The sequence below is a fragment of the Amblyomma americanum genome, chromosome 3, assembly GCF_052857255.1.
Source record: "Amblyomma americanum isolate KBUSLIRL-KWMA chromosome 3, ASM5285725v1, whole genome shotgun sequence".
NCBI classification, from domain to species: domain Eukaryota; kingdom Metazoa; phylum Arthropoda; class Arachnida; order Ixodida; family Ixodidae; genus Amblyomma; species Amblyomma americanum.
This window is the reverse complement of record NC_135499.1, coordinates 100,008,383-100,030,122: the sequence shown is the minus strand read 5'-3', so window position 1 is coordinate 100,030,122 and position 21,740 is coordinate 100,008,383. Positions and strand designations below refer to the sequence as shown.

General features: G+C 48.7%; 1 protein-coding gene across 1 annotated transcript in view; it reads left to right on the top strand.

Moving 5' to 3' along the window:
• The first annotated feature begins 294 nt into the window (after positions 1-294).
• The window catches only part of LOC144123930 (uncharacterized), a 35,140-nt gene continuing 13,694 nt past the window's right edge, over positions 295-21,740 (top strand). Inside the window, exons 1-5 of the mRNA XM_077656641.1 lie at positions 295-538; positions 1,296-1,389; positions 1,924-1,999; positions 4,034-4,163; positions 8,566-8,648. Of these exons, the coding sequence (XP_077512767.1) occupies positions 523-538; positions 1,296-1,389; positions 1,924-1,999; positions 4,034-4,163; positions 8,566-8,648 (399 nt within the window). The 5' untranslated portion in view covers positions 295-522. The remainder of the gene's footprint in view (positions 539-1,295; positions 1,390-1,923; positions 2,000-4,033; positions 4,164-8,565; positions 8,649-21,740) is intronic.

Genomic DNA, 21,740 nt, shown 5'->3' with positions numbered 1-21,740 from the left:
TGTCAACACCGTCGTCTGCTCCGTCGTCTGCTCCGTCGTCTGCTAGTGCATCCGGGTCACTTCAGGGGATCACAGGATCGCAGCTTCTACAAACGACATGCCAGAAAAAGTAACTGAAAGCGCTTTAGTATTCTTAAATAATCTAGAAATATTTTAAAATAAATGCAGTGTCTTTGTTGTGAAGATAATATAAGTATTCATGGTTCAAAAAACAAATTTTTTTGTCGGTTGTAATTTTTCACTGACACGAAAGCGCAGCCGTCAGCGCCATTGCAGCGCAACCAACAACGCGTGTTTTGTATTATTTGCCTCTTTGAGGCATTGCTTGAGTACTTGTACGGCGGACACGTGTGAAGAACTCATTCAATAGGAAGGTGAGCAGGAGTGTGTTTTGGAAGCCAACGACCAGGATTTCGGCCTGTCAACATTGGTGAGTTTCAACGGGTAAGCCATGAAGAGTGCTGCTACGTCTTTTCATCTGTTAGGGGAACGAAGACTCCTGCGCCGTTTTACTAAGCCTGTATGAATCGCATGGCCGGTGAGTCCCGCTCTGCGTTTGTTTGCTAATGATCTGTATTCACACGCGCTATTTGTATGCGGCTATATAGGGATGTGAGTGGAGGCAGTCCGCCTGCGGTTGCCGCAGCTAAAATGCGGCGCCAAAAAAGCAGGGCCTATATCCTGCATGACAAGTGTTGTTCTCATTGTCTTTATGTGCATTTATTACTCGCGTGCCGTGGTAAATAAAAATGGCACCAGATATCACAACAGAGTTACGCTTTCGCTTGCTAGCGCTTCGACACTCGGTGCAAAAGCATGGATTTGCAGTGCGTAGAACACGATGAGCGAGAAGTGCCGCGCGGCGGAGCGCTCGCGCTAGGCCAGCTGCGATCAGACACCGCACTATTTTGCTCAGAGTTAGTACTCATCGGATTAGTGCTTGTGCCTTAATATGCGTCATACTAAATTTTGAGACAGTGATCGCATGCGAAAGGCTAGTTCATATTCATCGCCTTGTCATTTGTAAACTTGTCTGTGCTTCCCCAGTGGAACAGGATTTGAGGCAGTGTTATGTCAAAGTTAGATCAATCTTGCGTCTCCTGAGCTGTAAACGTTGATGCTTCCTCTCCTTCTGAGCACTGCGAGCTGTCGGATATGCAACTGCACAATTTAGGATTTCTACTTTTTGCTATATCCCTCGCTTTTGTGGCCCGCATTCAAGTCGTTCGCCATTGTCGATGGTTTTTTGTTACTTATTTTCGCTTTGTTATTTATTCTTGGTTGCGTGCCATCAGCTGTGGTGCCGGCGATTCTCCGAGCTCGGAACTCATCCCAGGCACGGGATCCTACCCACAGACCTCCCTTCGCCGCACTCACGAGTGTTCTTTGGTATTTTTTTGTTTCTCATGCCTTTACTTGCATTGCCAGTCGACAAATTTGCGCAGCTTTTAATTGTATGCAGATTTGTTAAATGCGCTAGCAATTTTTCTATGATGTCAAGCTGTGCTGTGAGATATCAAGCTTCTTGCTAGTGAAGGCATGCTTTTTTCCATTCTCTCTTCTCATTTAACCAAGGCAGACTGGTTGCAACTTTCAATTTAATACCTAGACATTGGTGCAAGGCACCATGATAGGAATTAATGAAAACCTGCACATCCTATATTCAAATTGGTGTGCGGTATTTCAGCCAGCACATCTTTCAGTGTGGTTATAACAGTCATTGTGACTCTTCTCAAAGAATGTATATGGGTGCATTACATAAAATCTGTTCATTTGTTTTGTCATGGGCTAGCTCATTGGTTTTTTATTTACTTATATAACGTCTAAGTTTGGTTTTTAAAGCAGTAGACGATTTCCTCTCTTGTCATTCATGACATGGCTACAGCCACTGACAGCTGTTGCTCTGGATGTACTTGTTTTCAGTTGCCAGCGGCCAGCATCTATTGGGCCATGTGTGCTTCCTGCCTTCGGCTGTGTCATCCATCCTGATCCGTTCATGGTAGTTATTCTTTTTCAGTGATGCATATCTTAGCTGCCTATTTAGAAAAATATTTTCAATATAGGCTTGAAGCTAGGTTTAGAAATGCATGAAACTCTACATGCACTTCACAGCAGTACCTCAGCTTATAATTACCGGAACTGTAGACTTGTACAAAATATAGTCGCTGATGTAGCTCTTGACGCAGCTGCTGTTAACATAAATGTGCTTTGACATTGCGCACATGTTGCCTGGCATGCATATGTGTCTTTGAAAAGGACCTATATGTTCATTTATCTCTTTAAAAACATTGTGCTCTACAATGATGGTTTACCAGTATTTCTGACACAGAGACCAAATTGTCAGTCAGTAATGTAACATTGCACGATGACATCCTTGCAATTCACTGGGCAAGCTGCTGTCAGCACCGATTTATTGCTGGTTTATTGCCATAGCATATGGTTATACTGCACAGTCTGTACCTCTACCTTCTTAAAGCTGTATACTTGAAAAATTTAAAATTAGTTGAAGGAAAATTCAAGGAAATGTAACAGTAACTGTCTCAAATTTTGGTGGACACTTGAACAGTGATATAAGGGAGGGATATAGAAGGGAAGTAATGAAGAGCTGATGCCCGTGTTAGATGCCCCTCTTAAGTTAAACATACCTCGCAATTAACACATTTGGTGCAAAACAAACATGGGACTTGCACGCTCACAAGCACCCTCATGTCAGTAAAACAGAGTGCCAATGTTGCCATACTTTAGAGCTTTGCTCCTAAAAGCGCAGCTGACTGCTGCTCAAAGTTGAGAGCAAAAATATGTCTACTTTTCCTCATGTGCAGTCTGCGGTGCTGGTGCCATTTGCAATGGTGATTGACATTGAGTTGCATGATGCTCAGTCTGTTCCTGGAGTTAGTGATTTTGTCTGTCGTGCGAATGTGCTGTTCAAATTAGTGCAGAACAATGGTTCTCTAGTTCATTTTAGGTAACTGTCTCCTGTGCCACATGCTACCACCCTTTTTCCTCAAATTTCCTAATCTCATTTAGCCACCTGATTGCCACCCATTCATGCATTCACCTACTCTTAGAATCCTCCCAGTGTTTTAGTGTGGTATTGCTTATATCTTCTCTGCATTACACATGCACTGCACTTCCTTTTTTTTTATTTAGTCAAGATATCTCTGTTCCTGTTTCTTGCATAAGCATAAGAGGCTACTCAAGTGCACCATCTGGGCTTGTGATGCAATGTGTAGGGTCCTTCATTTTTGGGTAAAACCTGGTTTCTTCCTACTGTTGCACCAAAAAAGATTCTTAAAGATCAGGTTCAACACAATTTCTGTGCAAATGTGCCTGTAAGAAAGTGTGGTTTGAAGGTGCACAAAGCCCAAGAACTGCTGGAGTGTTGTGGATGTCACATAATTCTTCTGACAGATTTTTTAAACAATTCTGGTTATTTTATTTCTCTTTTAATGTTTATTGTTTGTCGGTTGCTTATAATTTTTGGATAAACTGAAAGCTACATGTACTGACTGGTATTTTATTCCAATAATTATACCCATTATTATGAAGCTGTGTTGGAAGGTAAGTGGGTATTTAGTATGCGTGCTTTGAATTTCAGTTATTGTTTCTGCAATGCAAAATGGAAGACAGGTCTCTGCTGTGCGAGTTTTTTGCAATGGAGTGAAAGTAGCTGGAGCAGCATTTGCTACTGTCACCCAGCCAAAAGTTCTCCCACAGACCACTGAGCTTCTGAATACCTATGGCTTAAAGCTCAAAGTGCTGGTTGCCCTTTCCGAGGTTTTCTGCATTAACGAGTGCAAGCCCAAGAGCTCAGAGCTAACAAGCATTTGAAACCATAGAGGCATACACAGTAGTGCTGGGGCCATGCAGCAAGTCAGTGTGAATTAGATCGCGATAAACATGGTTTACTGTAGAAAGCTAGTGTAAAAAATAGTTGCGCTCACAGAAACCGCTGTTTCTTTGTTAGTCGGTCATTGAAACAAAGCAATGCATGTAAAATTTTATATCTCGCTGATCCCTCAATTTTTTCCAGCTAAAGACCAAGAGTTGCATGGAAGTTGTGCAAGCCACCAAGTTGCATGTGATTTTTGCCAGGGACCTGGAGCAGGCTGGGAAATTAGTGGATGGCCAGTGGTATTCACTCAGTAAGGCAAGCTTTTTCTGTAAGTACAGTTTTTGGCATGGCATTGCTTAGGAACGCATGCACTAATCTGACTACTCTATGCCCGCCCATGCTTCAACAATAATGAAGTTCATGAAAAAAATTGATTGCCAAAAAAATATTGGCGCTTCTGTTATGTTTTTCCAGGAAAGTATTTGCCATTTAAAGGGCTGTGAAAACCTTAAAAATTATTATGTGCTTTTGGCTTTTTTTTCAAATTTCTTCCACGTCTATGTTGGCCTGACCTTGTAGCTTGTCTGCATGAGATTGGCTGCTACCTACAGTTTGCTTTTTTGTTGCTCCTTTATTGCCTGTCACAATCTTTACTTTGAGTGGCAGTGTCACGCAGTTTGGGAAGTAATCTGATCTTATTTCTGCATTGGCCTGTAGTGCAAGCTTTTGCATGTGGGGCCGGTTTATGGTGTCCTTTTGTTTGCTGTAACTGCAGTTTGGCCATGAGGGTTAGAGGCTTAGCCCTTTTTTATTTTGATGCAGTGTCATATACTTCATGCATAAAATAATGAAGTAAGCACTATTTTTTGTAATAAATGAACATTCGTTACAGCTGTGGCCATTATAAGTGCACTTGACTCTAAAATGGCTTTCTTTCGGCATTCAGTATTACATCTTAAAACGAGCCGGAAGACACAATACAGGAGAAGAGATGAGCACAAGATGAGGCTGGTCTAACAACTGAAATTTTATTGAAGGAAAGTGGCAAAAGAAGACCTGCAAAGGGATTCAAGCACGCAAGACCCCAAAGCAATGAGAGGGCAAAAAATAACCGAAAGCACTGACTTACTAGTAAACCATCTAAAAAACTAATTCCTTACAGTGAAGGTTCACTGATGGTTTAGCCAGGCACTTGTTTTTAGCCTTACTGATGTAGTAAGCCTCAACTATATCAGGACAGATTTATCACTTCCCTAAACCACTGATGTGCTGCAGAAATCAGGCGTGCAAAGAGAAAGGTCGTTCTCCGATTGCATTCACGAGATTGAACGTGCAGTGTCAGGTGAAAATTCGCCTTCCTCTCTGTACAGTGAAAGTGCTCTCAGCCAGGTGCACATTCAGATATCTGCTTGTCTGCCCATAGTAGTTTCAGCTACGAGGCAGTGGAATGCAAAAAACCGGTTTACTTTTGCAAGTGGTGAACATTTTTATCTGCCACTGTGCATAGCGGACGATTACCCGTAGTTGTATCAAGCCTAGTTTGAACGAAGAAGCAAAGGGCTCATACCTTACTTTTAGCGGTCAAGACAACAGCAACATCATACTTTGGTGCAACTTTCTTGGGATGGTGCGAAATGGCGTGGAGGTAAAGTATAGAGCCCGTCTTTTTGTGCTGCTCAGCTACGTCAGCATCATGTGAACGGTGTTCCGTTCCCTCGAGAGAGTAAAAACACACTCTGACAGGTGCGCAAGATGGGCAAGTGGGAACCCAGGTGCCATTGGCTTGGAAACCTGCTCTGAGAATGCATTCTAAACACTGTGATGGCATGACTTCCATAAAGCAGTCGTGATGCATGTGATTGCCAAGCCGGTCCTTCACCAGCCTCGAGTGGTTCAACTCGTAGCTAAGAGGCTTCCTGATCTTGGGCTTTGGCGCCAACATATGTGGTCGTCCGCAAAGCGCAGGTCTAAGTCAAGAAGCTACAAACGGTTATGCTTAGTGAAATTAAGACCTAAAAGATAGGCTTTGACCACATGCCTAAAGATTTCTAAAACGTCTTGTGCCAACTTATCTGAGCCCTCCTTGTGCAAAAAAATTAGGTAGCTATCAACATAACGAAATGCGACTATGCTGAGGCCTTCCAAACAGGGCTTTAATGCGGTATCGACTCTGGACAGAAGAATGTCGCGGAGGAACAGTGCAACCTGGGACCCTCTGCATATGCCTGATTTCTGATGTAAATACCGCCTTGCCAACTCACAAAAGTGGAGTTCTGTGGAGTTCTAGTTTCTTGTGGACAGCAACCTGGGCAGGTGCTCTGCAGTGAGCATCGACATGGAGGGCCTGCACTATTCATTGTCACATGATAGACCTCTGAGGTATGTGCAAACGGCATCAGGGTGAACAACGAACATGCTTTTACAGATGATTGCGTGATTTCGGTTGCTGGCTTCTTGGGGCTGTTGTCCTTTTACTGCAAATCCGCATTTGTCAGTTGGCAGGGCGGTATTTACACGCAGGTCGTACCTTTGCTCAGCAACATTTTTTTGTCTAAAGTCAATAAGGCATTAGAGCCCTGTTTGGAAGACCTTGGCATAGTAGGATTTCGTTATGTTCATGACTAAGTTTTCTGGACATAGAAGGCTCCGATAAGTTGGCACAAGATGTTTTAGGAGTCTTTAAGGCATGCGGTCAAGGGCTGTCTTTTACATCAGAATTGTCTAAGCAGAACCGTTAGCAGTTTCTTGATGCAGACTTGCGCTTTGTGGACGAATATGTTTGTCGGGGCTACAGCTAAAGATCGGGGAAGGCTCTTTTTAGCTACGAGTCGGACCACTCGTTGTTGGGGAAGGATGGTGAAGAGGTGTATTTGACCCTGGTTAAGGTCAGTAAAGATGGAAACACTTGATGGGTGTGCAATCGTGTGCATGACATCAGCTTTAGATAAGTCATGCCATCACTGCTGAGGACGCATTCTTGTAGCAGGTTTCCAAGCAGCTGGGTTCCCACTTGCCCATCTCAACAACCTGTCGTATGTTTTCACTCGCTCGAGGGTAAGGAGCACATACTCCGATGATGCTGATACACCTTACCTCCACAGTATTTCACAGTCTCAAGAAAGTCAAGGGAAAGTGTAATGCTGCTGTTGTCTTAACAGTGAAGTGCAAGTCAGGAGGCCTTTGCGCCGCCATTAAAAAGGCTTGATAAAACTGGGTACTTGTCCACAATGGACAGTGTCACAAAAAAGGTTCACCACTTGCAAAAGTAATTGAGTTTATTGCGTTCTACTGCCTTATGGCTGCAACTAATATGAGCAGACAGGCAGATATTTGAATTTGCACTTGACTGAGCACTTTCATTCTATAGGGGGAAGGCAAATTCTAATCTGGCACTGTATGCTCAATCTTGTGAATGCAAATCTGAGGATGACATGTCTCTTTGCACGCCTAATTTCCACGACACATCAGTGGTTTATGGAAGGGATAAATCTGTCGGTAGATAGTTGAGGCTTACTACATCGGTAAGGCTAAGGACACGTGTGGCTAAGCCATCGGAAAACCTTCACCGTAAGGAATTTGCTTTTTTAGATGATTCATTAGTATGCCAGTGACCTTTGATTGCACTTTGGGTTATTGTGCGCTTGTATCTCTTCGCGGGTCTCCTTTTGCGGCTTTCCTTCAATGATGCCGCCGCAGTGGCTCAGTGGTTATGGCGCTCGGCTGCTGTCCCAAAAGACGCAGGTTCGATCCTGGCCGCACCAGTCAAATTTTAATGGAGGCAAAATTTTAGAGGCCCGTGTACTGTGCGTTGTCAGTGCACGCTAATGAACCCCAGGTGGTCGAAATTTCTGGAGCCCTCCACTATGGCGTCCCTCATAGCCCGAGTCGCTTTGGGACGTTAAACCATCACAAATCAAATAATCAAAATCTTCAATTAAATTTTTGTTAGTCCCGCCTCTTGAGCTCATGTCTTCTTGCGTGTTGTGGCTGGTTTTAAGGTGAGTCAGTACCAACTCGGCCAGTCTTAAGCCTTGTTCAGTATTACAACATTTTGAATAAAGTGAGAAGTTTACTAGGCTATGTTGCCGGGGATCGTGTCCGCAGCAGTTGTGGGCAACTCAGAAGAGATTGCATCATACGATTGGTTGTGTAATTGGCAGAGGATGATGTGAGAGTGCTGCTCGAAAAGAAAATTTCATAATCGGATAATTATTTACAGCCAAAAATGTCCGAAAAGTGGCTGGGCCAGAGAAAATGTGCCGCGAAATTTGAAAACGCTGAAAGTAGGTGGAGCTACAGCGTAGTGCCAAGTTTGAAAAATTGAAAGTATGGACAAAGCCAAAGCTTGGCGCCAAGTTTGAAAACTCGAAATGAGCAATCACGTGACAAGTGATAAGTGTCCTATACTTAACCAGGAGATAGGAAAAAGAATGATAAATTAGAGGCAATTAGGTAATTATTGAGAAGCGAAAGGCAATGAACGCGTGATTAGACTGGGCGGGTATTCAGTGAGTGGGCAGGAACGATCCGTGGAGGGAAATTTGAAAACTCGAAATCGTTGCTGGAATGAAATGAGGGTAAAATAAGAGTTAATTGATAACCAATCAAGTCAACGAGAAAACAACCATGGCACCAAATTTGAAAGGCGACCAGTGTCGAGGAAGCATCAACGCTTTCACATTTTTTTTGCGCAGGTAGCAGCGGTGATCTCTATTTTTTGTTTTTTTCAGCCAAGACAAAAACCATTTTTCTTGGCTCATGGGCGGTGTGTCTAGGAACCTGCGGCCAGGACAACGCTGGACAGCATGCATCAGCAAGTTCGAAAAAAAAAGCACGAAACAGTAAATAAATATTGATCATTTTCATTTCAATTCTAGTGGTTTTGTGCACGAATTACTCTGGAATGCACAAAGCTTGTGTTAATTGCCAGGCGACCATTAACAAGCTGTGCATTTTTGTGCATAGCCCACTCCAGAACACAAATCCTGTGTTAATTGACAGGTGACAGTAACGACTGTTACACAGTGTATGAGCAATACACAAGACACACTACAGAAGACAAGGCAAACTACAGAAGACAAGACAGACTACAGAAGACAAGACAGACTACAGAGACAGACTACAGAAGACAAGACAGACTACAGAAGTCAAGACAGACTACAAAACAGAGGACAAACTACAGAAGACAGACTATAAAAGACAAGACAGACTACAGAAGACAGGACTACAAAAGACAAGACAGACTACAGAAGACAAGACAGACTACACAAGACATGCCCCAAATACGACAAGACTACAGACTACAGAAATTTTCTGCCTTAGAATCCTGTAGTGCGTTTTGACTGGGACGGCACCTCTTCTTCCTTCTTTCACTCCCTCCTTTATCCCTTCCCTTGCGGCGCGGTTCAGGTGTCCAACAATATATGAGACAGATACTGCGCCATTTCCTTTCCCAAAAAACCAATTATTATTATTATTATTATTCAGTGAAGGAGCAGGTGTTCTAGTATTTCCACTGCACCGCATCCATCACAAAAAACACTCGTCGCTTTTCCGTGACGCACCCGTCGTTCCCCGGGCCACACGCAGCCAATGCGCGCGCGGAGGATGATCGCACGTTGTGACCGTGTAAGCGCGCGACAACCGGTGATACTGTCGATGCGCTCACCTCCTGCGATGCGTGGGTTGTGGTGCTGCTTTCGGAGATGGTCGTGGATGGCCGCACGCACGTCCTCCAGCGCAAGGAGCAGATCGCTGGCAGGTGCTTGGTGTGCAGTGGTCGCGAGGTCGTCAGCTTCAATGCCGGCTATGTCGCAGTGACCGGGCACCCTCTGTGCATTCACTGCACATCCTCTCTGCGCGAGGCGCTTGATGCGCGAGCAAATTTCCCGCACTAGTTGGGTACCGCGGCCGTTAAACTGCAGGCGGCTGAGGGCGGCGCGGGTGTCGCACAGCAGAGTACTCCTGGGCGGCGGAGGGCCGAGGGTGAGCAGAAGGTCCAGCCCGAGCCGGATTCTCATCTACTCCGCCGTGGTGGAAGAGCCAAGGAAGGTTGCGTGTTGCTGGCTGTGCAGTCGCAGAGCGGGGATGGTAGCCGCCGCAGCAAGGGAGAAGCTGTCGCGGGCCACTGAGCCTTCGGTGTAAACGAGGAGATGGTCCTGGAGCTCCTCGTGTATAACGGCTCTGGCCAGCTGCTGCACAGCACAGAGGGGTGTGCTCCGCTTTCCCGCAATGCCGTCGATCTCGCTGTACCTCCGAGGCAGCAGGCCAGGGCACGCAGGAGCCGTAGTGGGTTGGGCCTTGTGTCAATTGCTCATACTCTAGCAGCGCCGCGCGCATTCGTGAGCGCGGGTGCGAGCGCATAGGCTGCAGCAGCGAGCCGCTGTCCGGTGCGCGGTGAAGCCGGTCGATGTGATTCAATGCCCAGCGCGCTGCTTGGACATCAAATGGCCACGCTCCTGCCTCGGCCAACGTTGCGGCGCACTGCGAGTTTTCGGGCAGGCCTAGGCACACGCGCAGGGACTTGCGGTGCTGAATATCGAGTTTCTTCCAGCACGGCTTGCCACCGTGACGAGCGGCAGCGCAAAGAGCACCGCCCCCAAAGCTGCGGCATTGCATAGCCGCAGCGCGGCTCGCTGGAAGATGCCCTGCCTCGAGCGGTGAGCTTGTGCACGGCGGCGGTTATTATCTTCATCTGCAGACAGGCCTTGGTCGCCTCCGGTTGTAATGAAAGGCGCCAGTCGATGTCCAGGCCAAGGTACCGCACCGATTTACGCCAAAGAATCGGAGTCCCGTCCAGTGACGGTGGCGCAAGGTGCGCGCGCAAGCGCGAAACGCAGGTCATGGCCACCGATTTGTCCGTGCTCAGCGACAGACCAAGGCCGCGCAAGCTGGCATCAATTGCTGTCAGGGCTCCCTGAAAACACCCCCGCACGCGGAAGGCCTCGCCCGGTGGTCCCCTTCACCACAGAGCTATGTTGACTGCATATATGGACATGTAAAAATGGTTTCGGCCGCTCGTTGGAAGGGAGGCCGGCACCACCGACATGGCCACATTAAACAAAAAAGGTGATAGGGCAGAGCCCTGCGGCACGCTCATGTCCACCGGGCGAAGCTTGGAGAGCTTACCCCCTACTCGTACGCGCATGGTGCGCCCGCTCAGGAAGCCATGAACGTATCGCAAAAGGCGCCCGCTCACACCAGCCCCCTCAAGCACCGCGAGAATTGGTGCCCGGTGAACGTTCTCAAAAGCGCCCGAGACGTCCAGTAGCAGCAGCTACGCAACCTGGCCTGCTGCCCTGGCATGCTCCAGCGCTGTAACAACGTTAGATATAGAATCAGCCGTGCACCGCATCCCACGGAAACCCGCCTGCCGCTCGTCAAACAAATCAGCCTCCGCAGCCCGCTCGTTCAGACGCTGCAACGCCGTATGCTCCATGAGCTTACCTGCCGCCGATGTTAATGCCACTGGCCGGTATCCGCTCACCTCTGTAGGTGTGCGCCCTGCCTTTCGGATGGGACAAACGACCGCGGTTCGCCAATCCTCCGGTAGCTCCCCGCGTTCCCACACCAGGTTGATCTGCTGCAGGAGGATCTGTCGTTGCTGCGCATCCAGGTTTCGCAGCATTTGGTATGTCACCCCGTCCGGTCCGGGCGCCGAGCGGCTGCGGCAGCGCTGCAGCGCATTGTTCAATTCCGGCGCGGTGAACGGCACATCACATGGACCTTCCGAGGCGACGGGCGAGAGACTGGCGTCGCTTCTGGGGCTCTCAGGAGCAGCTATGTTAGCGGCGTTGGCGGGGCTGGGCGGCGCAAACTGATCGGCAAACCGCTCTTCCAATTCTACAAGCCCGCTGGAGATTGCGAAGGCGGCCAGTGGTTGACGGTTTGCCTGTGTTTCGGTGATGCGCCGTAGGGTGTCAAACACCCTCCGCGAGCCCTCATCTTCCTCCAACCGTTGGCATAGTGAAGCCCACTGCCGGCAGTATAGCTTGTTGGCGTGGCGGCGCGCTGCTGCGTCCAAGCGGTTGTAGAGAGTCCAGTCGGCGGCTCTGTCAGGCCGCCGAGCCCGTCGCTCTGCGCGATCTCTATTCTCGCGCAGATTGAGCAGCTATCAGGTGTAGGCTGCCCTCTGGTCGTTGGGTGGCTGCGAGAGCGCTTCGGACTAGACTTGAAAAGAAATCTGCGCCAGTGGCCGCCACGTCGTCAACCGCCCGCCTTAATGCACTCCAGTTGGTAATGGAGTAGGCACGTTTAGGGCGCTCCTCCAACGCAGTGGGTTCGATTAGGATGGATTAATGATCCGACCCCCAGAGAGATGGTGATCGGCGCCATGTCGCCTCGATGCCTCTGGATGCGAAGGCAACATCGATACAGGAGCCGGTTGTTCCGCGTCGTTGAAAGGTTGGCTCGCCAGTGTTCAAGGGGGTGAGTCCCAGCTGCGTTGTTGCGTAGTGCAGGTCGTCTCCACGCGCGGAGTGGCGCACACTGCTCCACGCACTATGGTGGGCGTTAAAATCACCACAGATGATTTGGCGCGGGCACAGCCCGAAGACACAGCACGAAAACACAGCGCGTTCCACGCGACAGCTGGGCGCACATAAACACTGGCCACCGACGTGTCAACACCACCGATGCGCACTGTCACCACCACGCACTCCTGGGCGTCAGATGTCGCCGCCGCCGAGCCGACGAGGGTGTGCTGGACGTCCTGACGCACGTATATTGCGCACCTTGATTTCCCGGGGCGATGAGATGTGTCACAACAGGGCGCTGCGGCACGTGGTGGCTGAGTGGTAGCCAATGTAGCCAGGTAGCCGCATCTGGGGCTCCCCATCATGTGAACGTACGTACGTCTCCTGCAGCGCGATAACTTCCGGCGAATCCTGTGTGATGCGAACTCGAATTTTTGCGTACCGCGCCGCAAGTGAGCGCACGTTCCACTGCAGGATGGATGGTATGCGGGAGAGAGTCCGACGGCTAGCCTTCATGCTGGCTTATCTGTGCGGGAGCCCCCGCTGCTTCTAAGCAAGCTCGGTGTCTATCGGTGCCCTCTGGGAAAAAGTGCGCCGAGGGCGCGCAACGCCAGCTTTAGGCGCGCGATCTCTGCGTCCCGTGTGTCAGGGGGCTGGCCATGAGAAGCGGCCGCAGGCTCGGGCCGCGCTGTACGGGACGCCGGGCAACCCGATCGCCGCTGTCACTGCCGGCGCTGCGGTTGCTTCGGTGGCTGCTGCTGCTGGGGTGTTCCCCTGACGGCCTGGGAATAAGAAAGCGCGCACCGCCTTCTGCTGATGTTGCTGGGCTGGGGCCGCTATTTCAGCCTGGACGACAGCTCGGACAACCCGCCTGGACATCGGTGCATGGATGTGGCCATTAAAGTGGCCACGTGACGCTCTCGCTGCCAGTGCGGGCACGCTGGGTCATTGGCTGCGTGCCGCCCCCCGCAGTTAATGCAGCGGCGCTTGCTCGCGCAGGTACCAGGCTTGTGCGGCCCGCCACAGCGGGTGCATCGTGCAGGAGCACGACACACCTCTGTGGCATGCCCCAGGCTGGCGCACTTGGGACACTGGAGCGGCCGGGGACGGCAGGGGCGGACCGCGAACCTGCGCTTGAATATGGTGATTAACGCCGGTGGTGTCGGCGCCGGAAAACGGAGAGCGAGTGTGCTGCCCGACAGAGACGCCGACACCATCGGCACCGTTGATTCCGCCGCTGGCAGCAGCTCCTCTGCCGTCCTGCGCCCGTCCACACCGAAGACCAGGCCGAAGCTTTGGGTCCGAGGAGGAGGCTCCTTGGCGCAGACCGACACGCTGCGGATGACGGCTGTGGCTAGCAGGGAATGGAGAGCATCGCTGCTGCCCGCATCCACGGCGACCACATTCCGCCGCATGTTTACCCGGACGGCGAGGACGCCCGGGCGGGATCCGATCTCATCGGTCAACTCCCAGCCCTGTTACCTGGTGAAGGCGATGCCCCGGTTCGCCGGCCGAAACAGCACCGTCCCCACCAGACTTGACGGGACCTCCACGGCTGCCGCGGCTCGCTCCAGGGCAGTTCTCCGAGGCCGCTGCGCCTTGGTAGCAATGGTGCGCCACGGGACCAGGTTGGCTTCAGCATCAGCATCGCCGCTGTCTGCGGTGCATTGCTGCGGCGCGCCGCGGACTTGGGCGAACTCGCTTCCAGCAGACGAAGTCCCAGCCGCAGCCTGGTCTCGTGCAGCGGGATTTTTTGAGGTCGCACCCGGTTTATTTTTCTCAAAAACCAATTTTTATTGCACGGTAAGGATCCCGGGGTGGTCGAAATTATTCCGGAGCCCTCCACTATGGCAAATCTTTCTTCCTTTCGACTCTCCACTCCTCCTTCATCCTTTCTCTTACGGCGTGGTTCAGGCGTCCAAAGATATATGAGACAGACACTGCGCGATTTCCTTCCCCAAACACCAATTATGATAGAGGGAGAAGTAAAATGTACAAACTATAAACACAATAAAAAATGTGTCCAGGTTGTGCGCGCGATAAGCTCATTTTAGAGGAATTAAATCACACACGCGCACAGCACTGTGTTGGTTACAACTCGAGTGGGGCGTCCAATTATTAATCGTTCAAGGTAGAACTCGCAGAGCGTTCGGGATGAAGGAGGGAGTGAACGAAGAAAGGAAGAGAGAGGTGCCGTATTAGAAGGCTCCTGGGGATCTTTAACATGCACTGACATCGCACAGAACACGGGCGCCTTAGCATTTTGCCTGCATAAAAAAGACGCAGTTGCATGCGCTGCATCGTGCAAAGAAGTATTTGCTACTGGGGACAAAAGTTTTCCGGGCGCGAGTTCTTTGAAAAATGTTTATTGCAGCTCCACCTAGCTACCCTGTTGCCTAATAATGTATGAAGGCTTTAAAGGCCTAAATGCTCCTTCCTCTCTCGACAATATTTGGCGACTAGATATACTGGAGTGGAACTGCAATGAACCTTTTTCCGAGAGCTCGTGTCTCGAAAACTTTTGTCCCACGCACTATATACATTTGCTAGATACAATTTTTGTTACTTTTCTGGGGCGGTATGAAAGGCAGCCAATGCGTCGACAGAATTTATTGCTCCCTTTATAGAGTCAAGTTAATCTGACGTGCACTTTTTGCCCAACAACTTGTCGCATAGTTTTTTAATTTTTCAAAACGACAAACTATCGCGGCGTGGCAGCCGTCCTTAACCGACGACTACGTACTCACTTGTTTTTATGGACATGGTCGTACGAAAATTTCGGAAGCAACATTCGGTTTCCTGAATCTTCGGTCTTTTTAGAATACCTGTACGACCTCTTCAGAAGGCAGACGGGAAAGGTTCTGACCGGTCGGTGCTTTCTCTACCCAAATACCTGTAGTCTAGCCCTTGTTCAATTCAGTATACTGCAGCGAGCTTCTCGTATGCAGATCCAATAGGCGGTAAAAAACTCTTCGAACGCGGACCTTACGCCCTAGGACATGCCCTCGCTCCAAAGGCATGCTTGCGCTGTGATCAGTGAATTGCTACCTGTAGGAGCAACGAGGAAACTATTGAACAATGAAATGGTTGGTACTCTCGTGATGCTTTATTGTTTTCCGAGACACTTCCGCACAGTCTTAAAAAGGACATTGAGATGACGTCTGACACCGTGAGGTTTCTGCCTCTCGTGAAAGACAACGGAATTCCTTCTGAATATTTCGTGTTGATAGGACTGTTTAGCGTGTGGAAAAACATTATGATGGACAAAGACACAGAAACACCGCTTTCAGCGAGGTCATTGTTCAGAGAACTCGGCATTTTACCGCAGGAGATATATGCAGTGCTAGCTCAACCTCCTCAGTGGTTGCCTTTTCTTAACATTCCCGCCTTCCGGATTATTGAAGTGCGGGCTGAGTAAGGCAGTGATGTTGGCTTGATGCCATACGTCGACATCTCTGAATTCGACACTGTAAAGTAGGGCACGAGGAGGGTCAGGGATGTTCCGGACGTTCCATGCAGCATCAATGAAAAAAGAAGATTCGTAGATGGCCCAATTGACTCAGTTATCTAAGTTCTCAGTAACCGAAGCATCTCTGTTGCGTCGCCACTCTTTAACACACAGTGTTAGAGTGTAGTAGTTTCATTTTTTTTAGAGCGTTAGCAGCCTAGCCTTCTTTCTCAAAAACAGTTGCGTTTGCGCGTGCAGCCCCTACCCTTGATGCACACTTCGATTTGCGCACATCCAAACTTTCCGCGGAAAAATTGCATCCTCACCCATCTCAACCGACCTTCATCCGCCCAACTTATCCACCTGCAGCCGATATAGGCAGCAGGGATGTTGCTTTGAATGCTGCGCGAATGCCGCCATCCAAGCCTTTTACAAAAGTACGCCAGCAAGCATTAGCATCTTGTCCCAGACACCAAGAGCCCGAAGTGCGACAGCGAGAGGCAGATAAGCAGCCCGTCAGAGAACTGACGATCCAGCAGTCTGTGAAGAGCGTGACGAAGCCGCCGGCTAGTGAAAGGCATTTAAATTTTTATAGGCAGTAAAATTTAAGCGCCTCGGCATAACGCAAATTCACTTCGCCGCAGTTACATTTAACGTGTTTTAACGTGTAGAAGCGACACGAGAGGTATGAAGGAATCTGTAGTGGATGGCTTCTAATCAACTTACACCAGCTGATGTGTTTCTACGTGCGATGACATCGGTCAGCACACGCGCGTTTTTTATAAATTTCACCCCCATCTAGGTGCCGCCTCCGCTGCCGGGATCAAACCTGCGAACTTATGATCAGCATTGGAGGGCTACAGCCACTTAGCCATCGTGAGAGGTCTTATTTAGTATCTGCTCTCTTAAGCAACGAATGCCTCTGAAGGCGAATGCTGCACAACGGTTGGGTCGTTGCGCCTATTTTTAACATATTGACAATGTGTTAGCCAGTTACTGGCGCCGCCATGCGGCGGGGGAGAACCCGCTGGTCTTCTTTGTCTCAGACATGGTAGGATCTGCGCGGTTGAAGAGCCGCATCATGTCTTCTACGAACATGGCGACGCTCTCATTTGGCCGCTGCGCTCGGGACTGCAGGGCAACTTAGCTGGCTCCTTCCGTTCGTTGCTGCCGAATGTATCGAGCAACTTTCGCCGGAAGTCTCGCCATGTGGTAATAGCGGACTCGTGGTTTTCAAATCGTGTCTTGGCGGTGTCTTCCAGAGCAAAATAGACATTGCGGAGCTTGCGGTCCTCGTCCCACAGATTAAATGCAGCGACTCGGTCGTAGCTGGCCAACAAGTCTCTCACGTCTTCGAACGTGTCGCCATGAAACAACGTGGGAGTACGAGGCGCATGAAGAAGCAGCGGTGGGGAACTCACGGCGTTCTGGGTGGTCTGACTTGTCGCAGTGGGCGTCATTGCGCGGCGTGGTGCCGTCAGGGGTCGGAACTCAGGATCTAAGCCTCGCAAGCGGCGGCTTGCCTTGAGGTATGGTGTCGTGTCCACGGGGTGTAGCTGGATGTCGTCGGAGGCTCCCGGGAGCTCTTTGTGCCTAAGGAAAAAAATCCCAGCACCTCCACCAAAATGTCACCGAAAGCCGGCAGAAGGGCACACCAGGACTAACCAGGCAGACACACTAGATGAACGAACGCACCAGCCGGGGAAGAAAAAGAAGATCAGCGGCAGGACCAGCGGGTCCCACCGCATGGCGGCGCTAGTAAATGGCTAACACTGTGTCAATATTTATCGTACAGGACACAAAAGAAGTGATGCTATTCTCACTCGGTGCTTTATGGGTTAAAACCATACGCAAGCGTGTGAAAAGGGGAGACTATAATAATCTGAAGATTTAATTCACATCAATCTGGCATAAAATGCTTCAGAATTGCCGAAAGCACATTAAAGAAGCGACAAATACGTTTCCTCCCAGACTGCTGACTTCCTTCAGTTTTGTTGCTGCATAGACTGGGTGCCATTTTCACGCTGCCTAGGCAGCATTCGGTGGGCAGCTCTGCGCGCTAGGACGCCACATTTTGTCTTTACAAAAAAGTAAAGTATTCCAGGTTGGAAAAAATTGGCAGTGGCTTAATTTGGCTAACCGTGGAATTCAGCGATATGGAAGCACCCTCTCTAAGTGTCTTAGGCTCGTCCATAGAAGCTCCGCTATACGCTAGCGACAGCCGTTCTACATATACACACACGACCACTTGGATATGAAGAGATATCACATGGCCTTATGACACCCCAATCGGAGACGTTATCGCGAAGCTTCACATCACCCCATCGGATTTTCTTAAAATCAAAGGTCACCCAATGTCAAAGGTCAGAGGTCAGGTCAAGGTCAGCGTTCTAATGAAGGTCAAAGGTCAAACGTCAACTAGAGTTCATGGGTCAAGGTCAGGGGTTCGACACCATAACTGTACCACATTTGGTCATACAAGGCTAACGTGGTTGGGCTGAAGGTCATTGAAGGTCACTTTCGGCCCACGCGACGACTGCATTACCTAGAATAGTGAAACTTTTCTATTCAAAAATTGCCGGTGGTTCAGCTCTGGTTAACTCTGGTCGAAATAGAAAAGCTCTATCTCCGTGGCTACGTATGTGGTCCAGCGACTGACGGTCTCCACACCAGGCGTCGCATCGAACACATCTAGGGTTAGGCTGAACGTATCAAAGTGCACTGGCCTTTTATGCAGAAGCCACTTTCATGACCGGCGCATGCAATGCCGGCAGACGCTTCCCCGCTTGACCGATGGTCAAGGTCAAAGTCGAGATACCGTAACAGCTGCTGGTGTCGCTGCTATAGCTGACGTTACGTGTCGAACATGACTATTACTAAATATGCTGATGGTATGACCTATAGCTACATTCAAGGTCAAACCTACGGCCCCGCTGACTGCTCGAAAAGCTGGTGTGGTGAAGATTTTCGCTTCAAAACAGGGTTTTAGTTTGCAAGCGCTTCTGGCAGAAAGGAGTGTTCGGACAGCCTGGCCATTCACAACAACGCCCTAATGTGTTCAGGATACTGTCGAGACATATACGTGGAGAATAGGTCCACATGAGTTGACGAGAAAACCACCGGACCACTTTTAATTCTACTTGTGTAAGCGGACTTCTTTGCTCTTTGTGTGCTTCTATTTTGAGTGTAAGCGTACATCTTTTCAATTATTATACGTTAATTTTGAACGGTGTGTAATTTGTGATCAACCGAAGCGCGCACGGAAGTCCGCATACCTGGAACCCCTAGCGGTGCAGCTCCGGCACCCAGAATAGAGGCTACACATACTAATGTGAGGGGAAGGGGCCAATAGGGCCTCAACCCAATCACCTCTGCAACCTTTGAATAAATGTTTTTCTCCACCTCCGGCGCCCAAGACTGGCCCTGGAAAATTGCGGGGGTACTTTTGGTAACGTTTAAGATTGCGTTTTTACTCTCCAAGAAAAATTTCAGTTTTGAAGTGCTCTTGCAAAAAATGCTATAGCGCAATAATGTCTCCGGCATCGGCAGAAATTGCAGCTTCATAAATGTGCACGTTTACACGGAGATCCCAGAGATCAGGTATATTGCTAACCAACACATTGAACAGCAATGGAGATAAGACCACGTCCTGCAGGAGAAACCTTTGAAACAGTTCAGCATGCGCAATAACCTTCCTCTTTCGCTGTTGCAGCACTATAATATTTCCAATAGATGCACAGTGCAGCCGGGAGTAGCCACAGGCCTAGAAGTGTGGTCACGTGGCGTTATACCACAGTGATAAGCGCGTCTCATAATGCAACTAAACGTTATCGCACATCCACAGAAAACAAAGGGAGAGCGAAGGCAGCAACCCGCTGCTGCTGGCCCACTTTAGTCACCCCCTGAAGAAGGGCCCGAGTTGGTCCCGAGACGTTGGGTAAAGTTAACATTAATGGTTGCCGTCAGCTTTCTCTAAACTAAAACTGCAGATGATTTGCGTGCCGGTAATTGGTTAAAAAACGACGTGCCAATTCATTCTAGATATAAGATTCTCAATATGTTCTTGTACGTTCAAAACCAGAGCGTTTAACCCTTCCACCACAGTAGCAACGGAAGCACGTGTTTTAATTGGCCTGTTCTATTAGGAATGATATTGGGGAATGTTTCCCAAGCATTCCCAAATATTTAGTTAGGTACAACTGCTGGCTTGTTCTGTATGCCGATTAGCACACGTAATTTCGCTCTCAGATACCAGCAAGCATGTAACAAGGCGGCTATATTTCCAAGAATTTGATACAAGAGATCGTATCTCGTGTCACAAGTTCTGACATTTCTTCGATTGTTATAGCAAACGTGAATATGCTCTCTAAACTTGTACTGGAAAATCAGGCATAGGGACCACGACGTAAATGAGTCCGTGCATTGCAAAAGGCACGCACTACCCGCACGGACGCTGCACGGGCGCGGTGGCTCATTGTTTATGGCACTCGACTGCTGACCCGCAATACGCACGTTGGATCCCGGCCGCAATGCTCGCATTTGAATGCCGGTGAAATGCTACAGATCCGTGTACTGTGCGATGTCAGTGCAGGTTAAACAACCGCAGGTGGTTGAAATTAACCGGAGCCCTCCACAGCGGCACCTGATTCTCTTTCTTCTTTCCCTCCCACCTTCTTCCCTTCCCACACAGTGAGGTTGATGTGATCATCGAGCAGTGAGATACGTACTGCGGCATTTCTTTTCTTTAAAAACTAATATTTTTTTAATGGTATAGTGACACCCTCAATAAACACCGAACGCTCAGTGTGATGTAAGAAAAGGAAAATTTTTGATGCTCCATTTTAGCAGTAATTACAAAAGTGACGAACGGTAAGCGCGATTTGCTTAAAATTAGCGTGAGAGGAAACTATCTTGGCTAAGGAACAGACAACGCCCTTATGTTTGCAGCACCGAGTGGTGTCATAATTCGCTGAACGTGAATTCTTTACATCCAAGTTATGTGAGCGGCGCTCTTTTGCGCACGCAAATAAAAGATATATTCTCTGACAAATTCACACAACCATTTTGTGTTATCAGAACATGCCACACCACAGATGAGCTAGACACGTTACTTGCGACAATTAGCACCAACCAAGTGCAAACAAAAGAGCGGGTGATGTTATGAATTGATCCTAGAAAACTTAGATTTTGCAAGCGAAAATCGTCGCATCAGTCCTCCTAGTTATGTTCGGACGCATGACTTCACAATAATACACCAAAAGCGCTCATGTGAGTAAATGCATCATTACCTTAGCCTAGCACGAATAGAACAAAGATCATACTTTGCCATTGGTGAATCTGGTGAGCAATGAAACACGGTTCCAAAATCGTTGGAATGTATGAGTGGCGTGTTAAGTCAAGTCAAGTCAAGTCAGTTTTATTTGCATCATTATGATGTGGGCAGGCTCAGCAAAAAGCGAACGATTTTCGCTTGAGGGAGCCCGAGCCCCCCTACATGGCGTACAGCAAGGGCAAAAAAATTTTTTTTTTTAAAGTACAAAATCCACACACGCTACCTAACAGAATATAATACAGGAATTTCAGAACAATTGATATAAACTCTTGGTACATGTTCATTATTACGCAATACATTGGTGTTAACATAGATGCAAAAGTCATTCGTGTCACACTTTTCACACAAAGGGAATACAGTGGCTTACAAAAAATGATTTCTTAGAGTTTGTGTACTAGATGTTTCAAGAGAAAAACGTTCAAAGATGAATTTGTTTAGTAACCTTGGAACTGCATGACGCATCATCTGTCGACCATGTTCTGTACGGCAAAAGGGAATGGTCCAACGTTCGTGTTTTCGAAATGAGTATGGCGTTGAGTTTGTTTCGAGGGATGACAATGCTGTCAAGAAATTGTCACCGTGAGAAATGGATTTTTTATATCTTATGGCTAAGAAAAATTCGTATAGCTTATGAGCGGGTATGATTTTGAA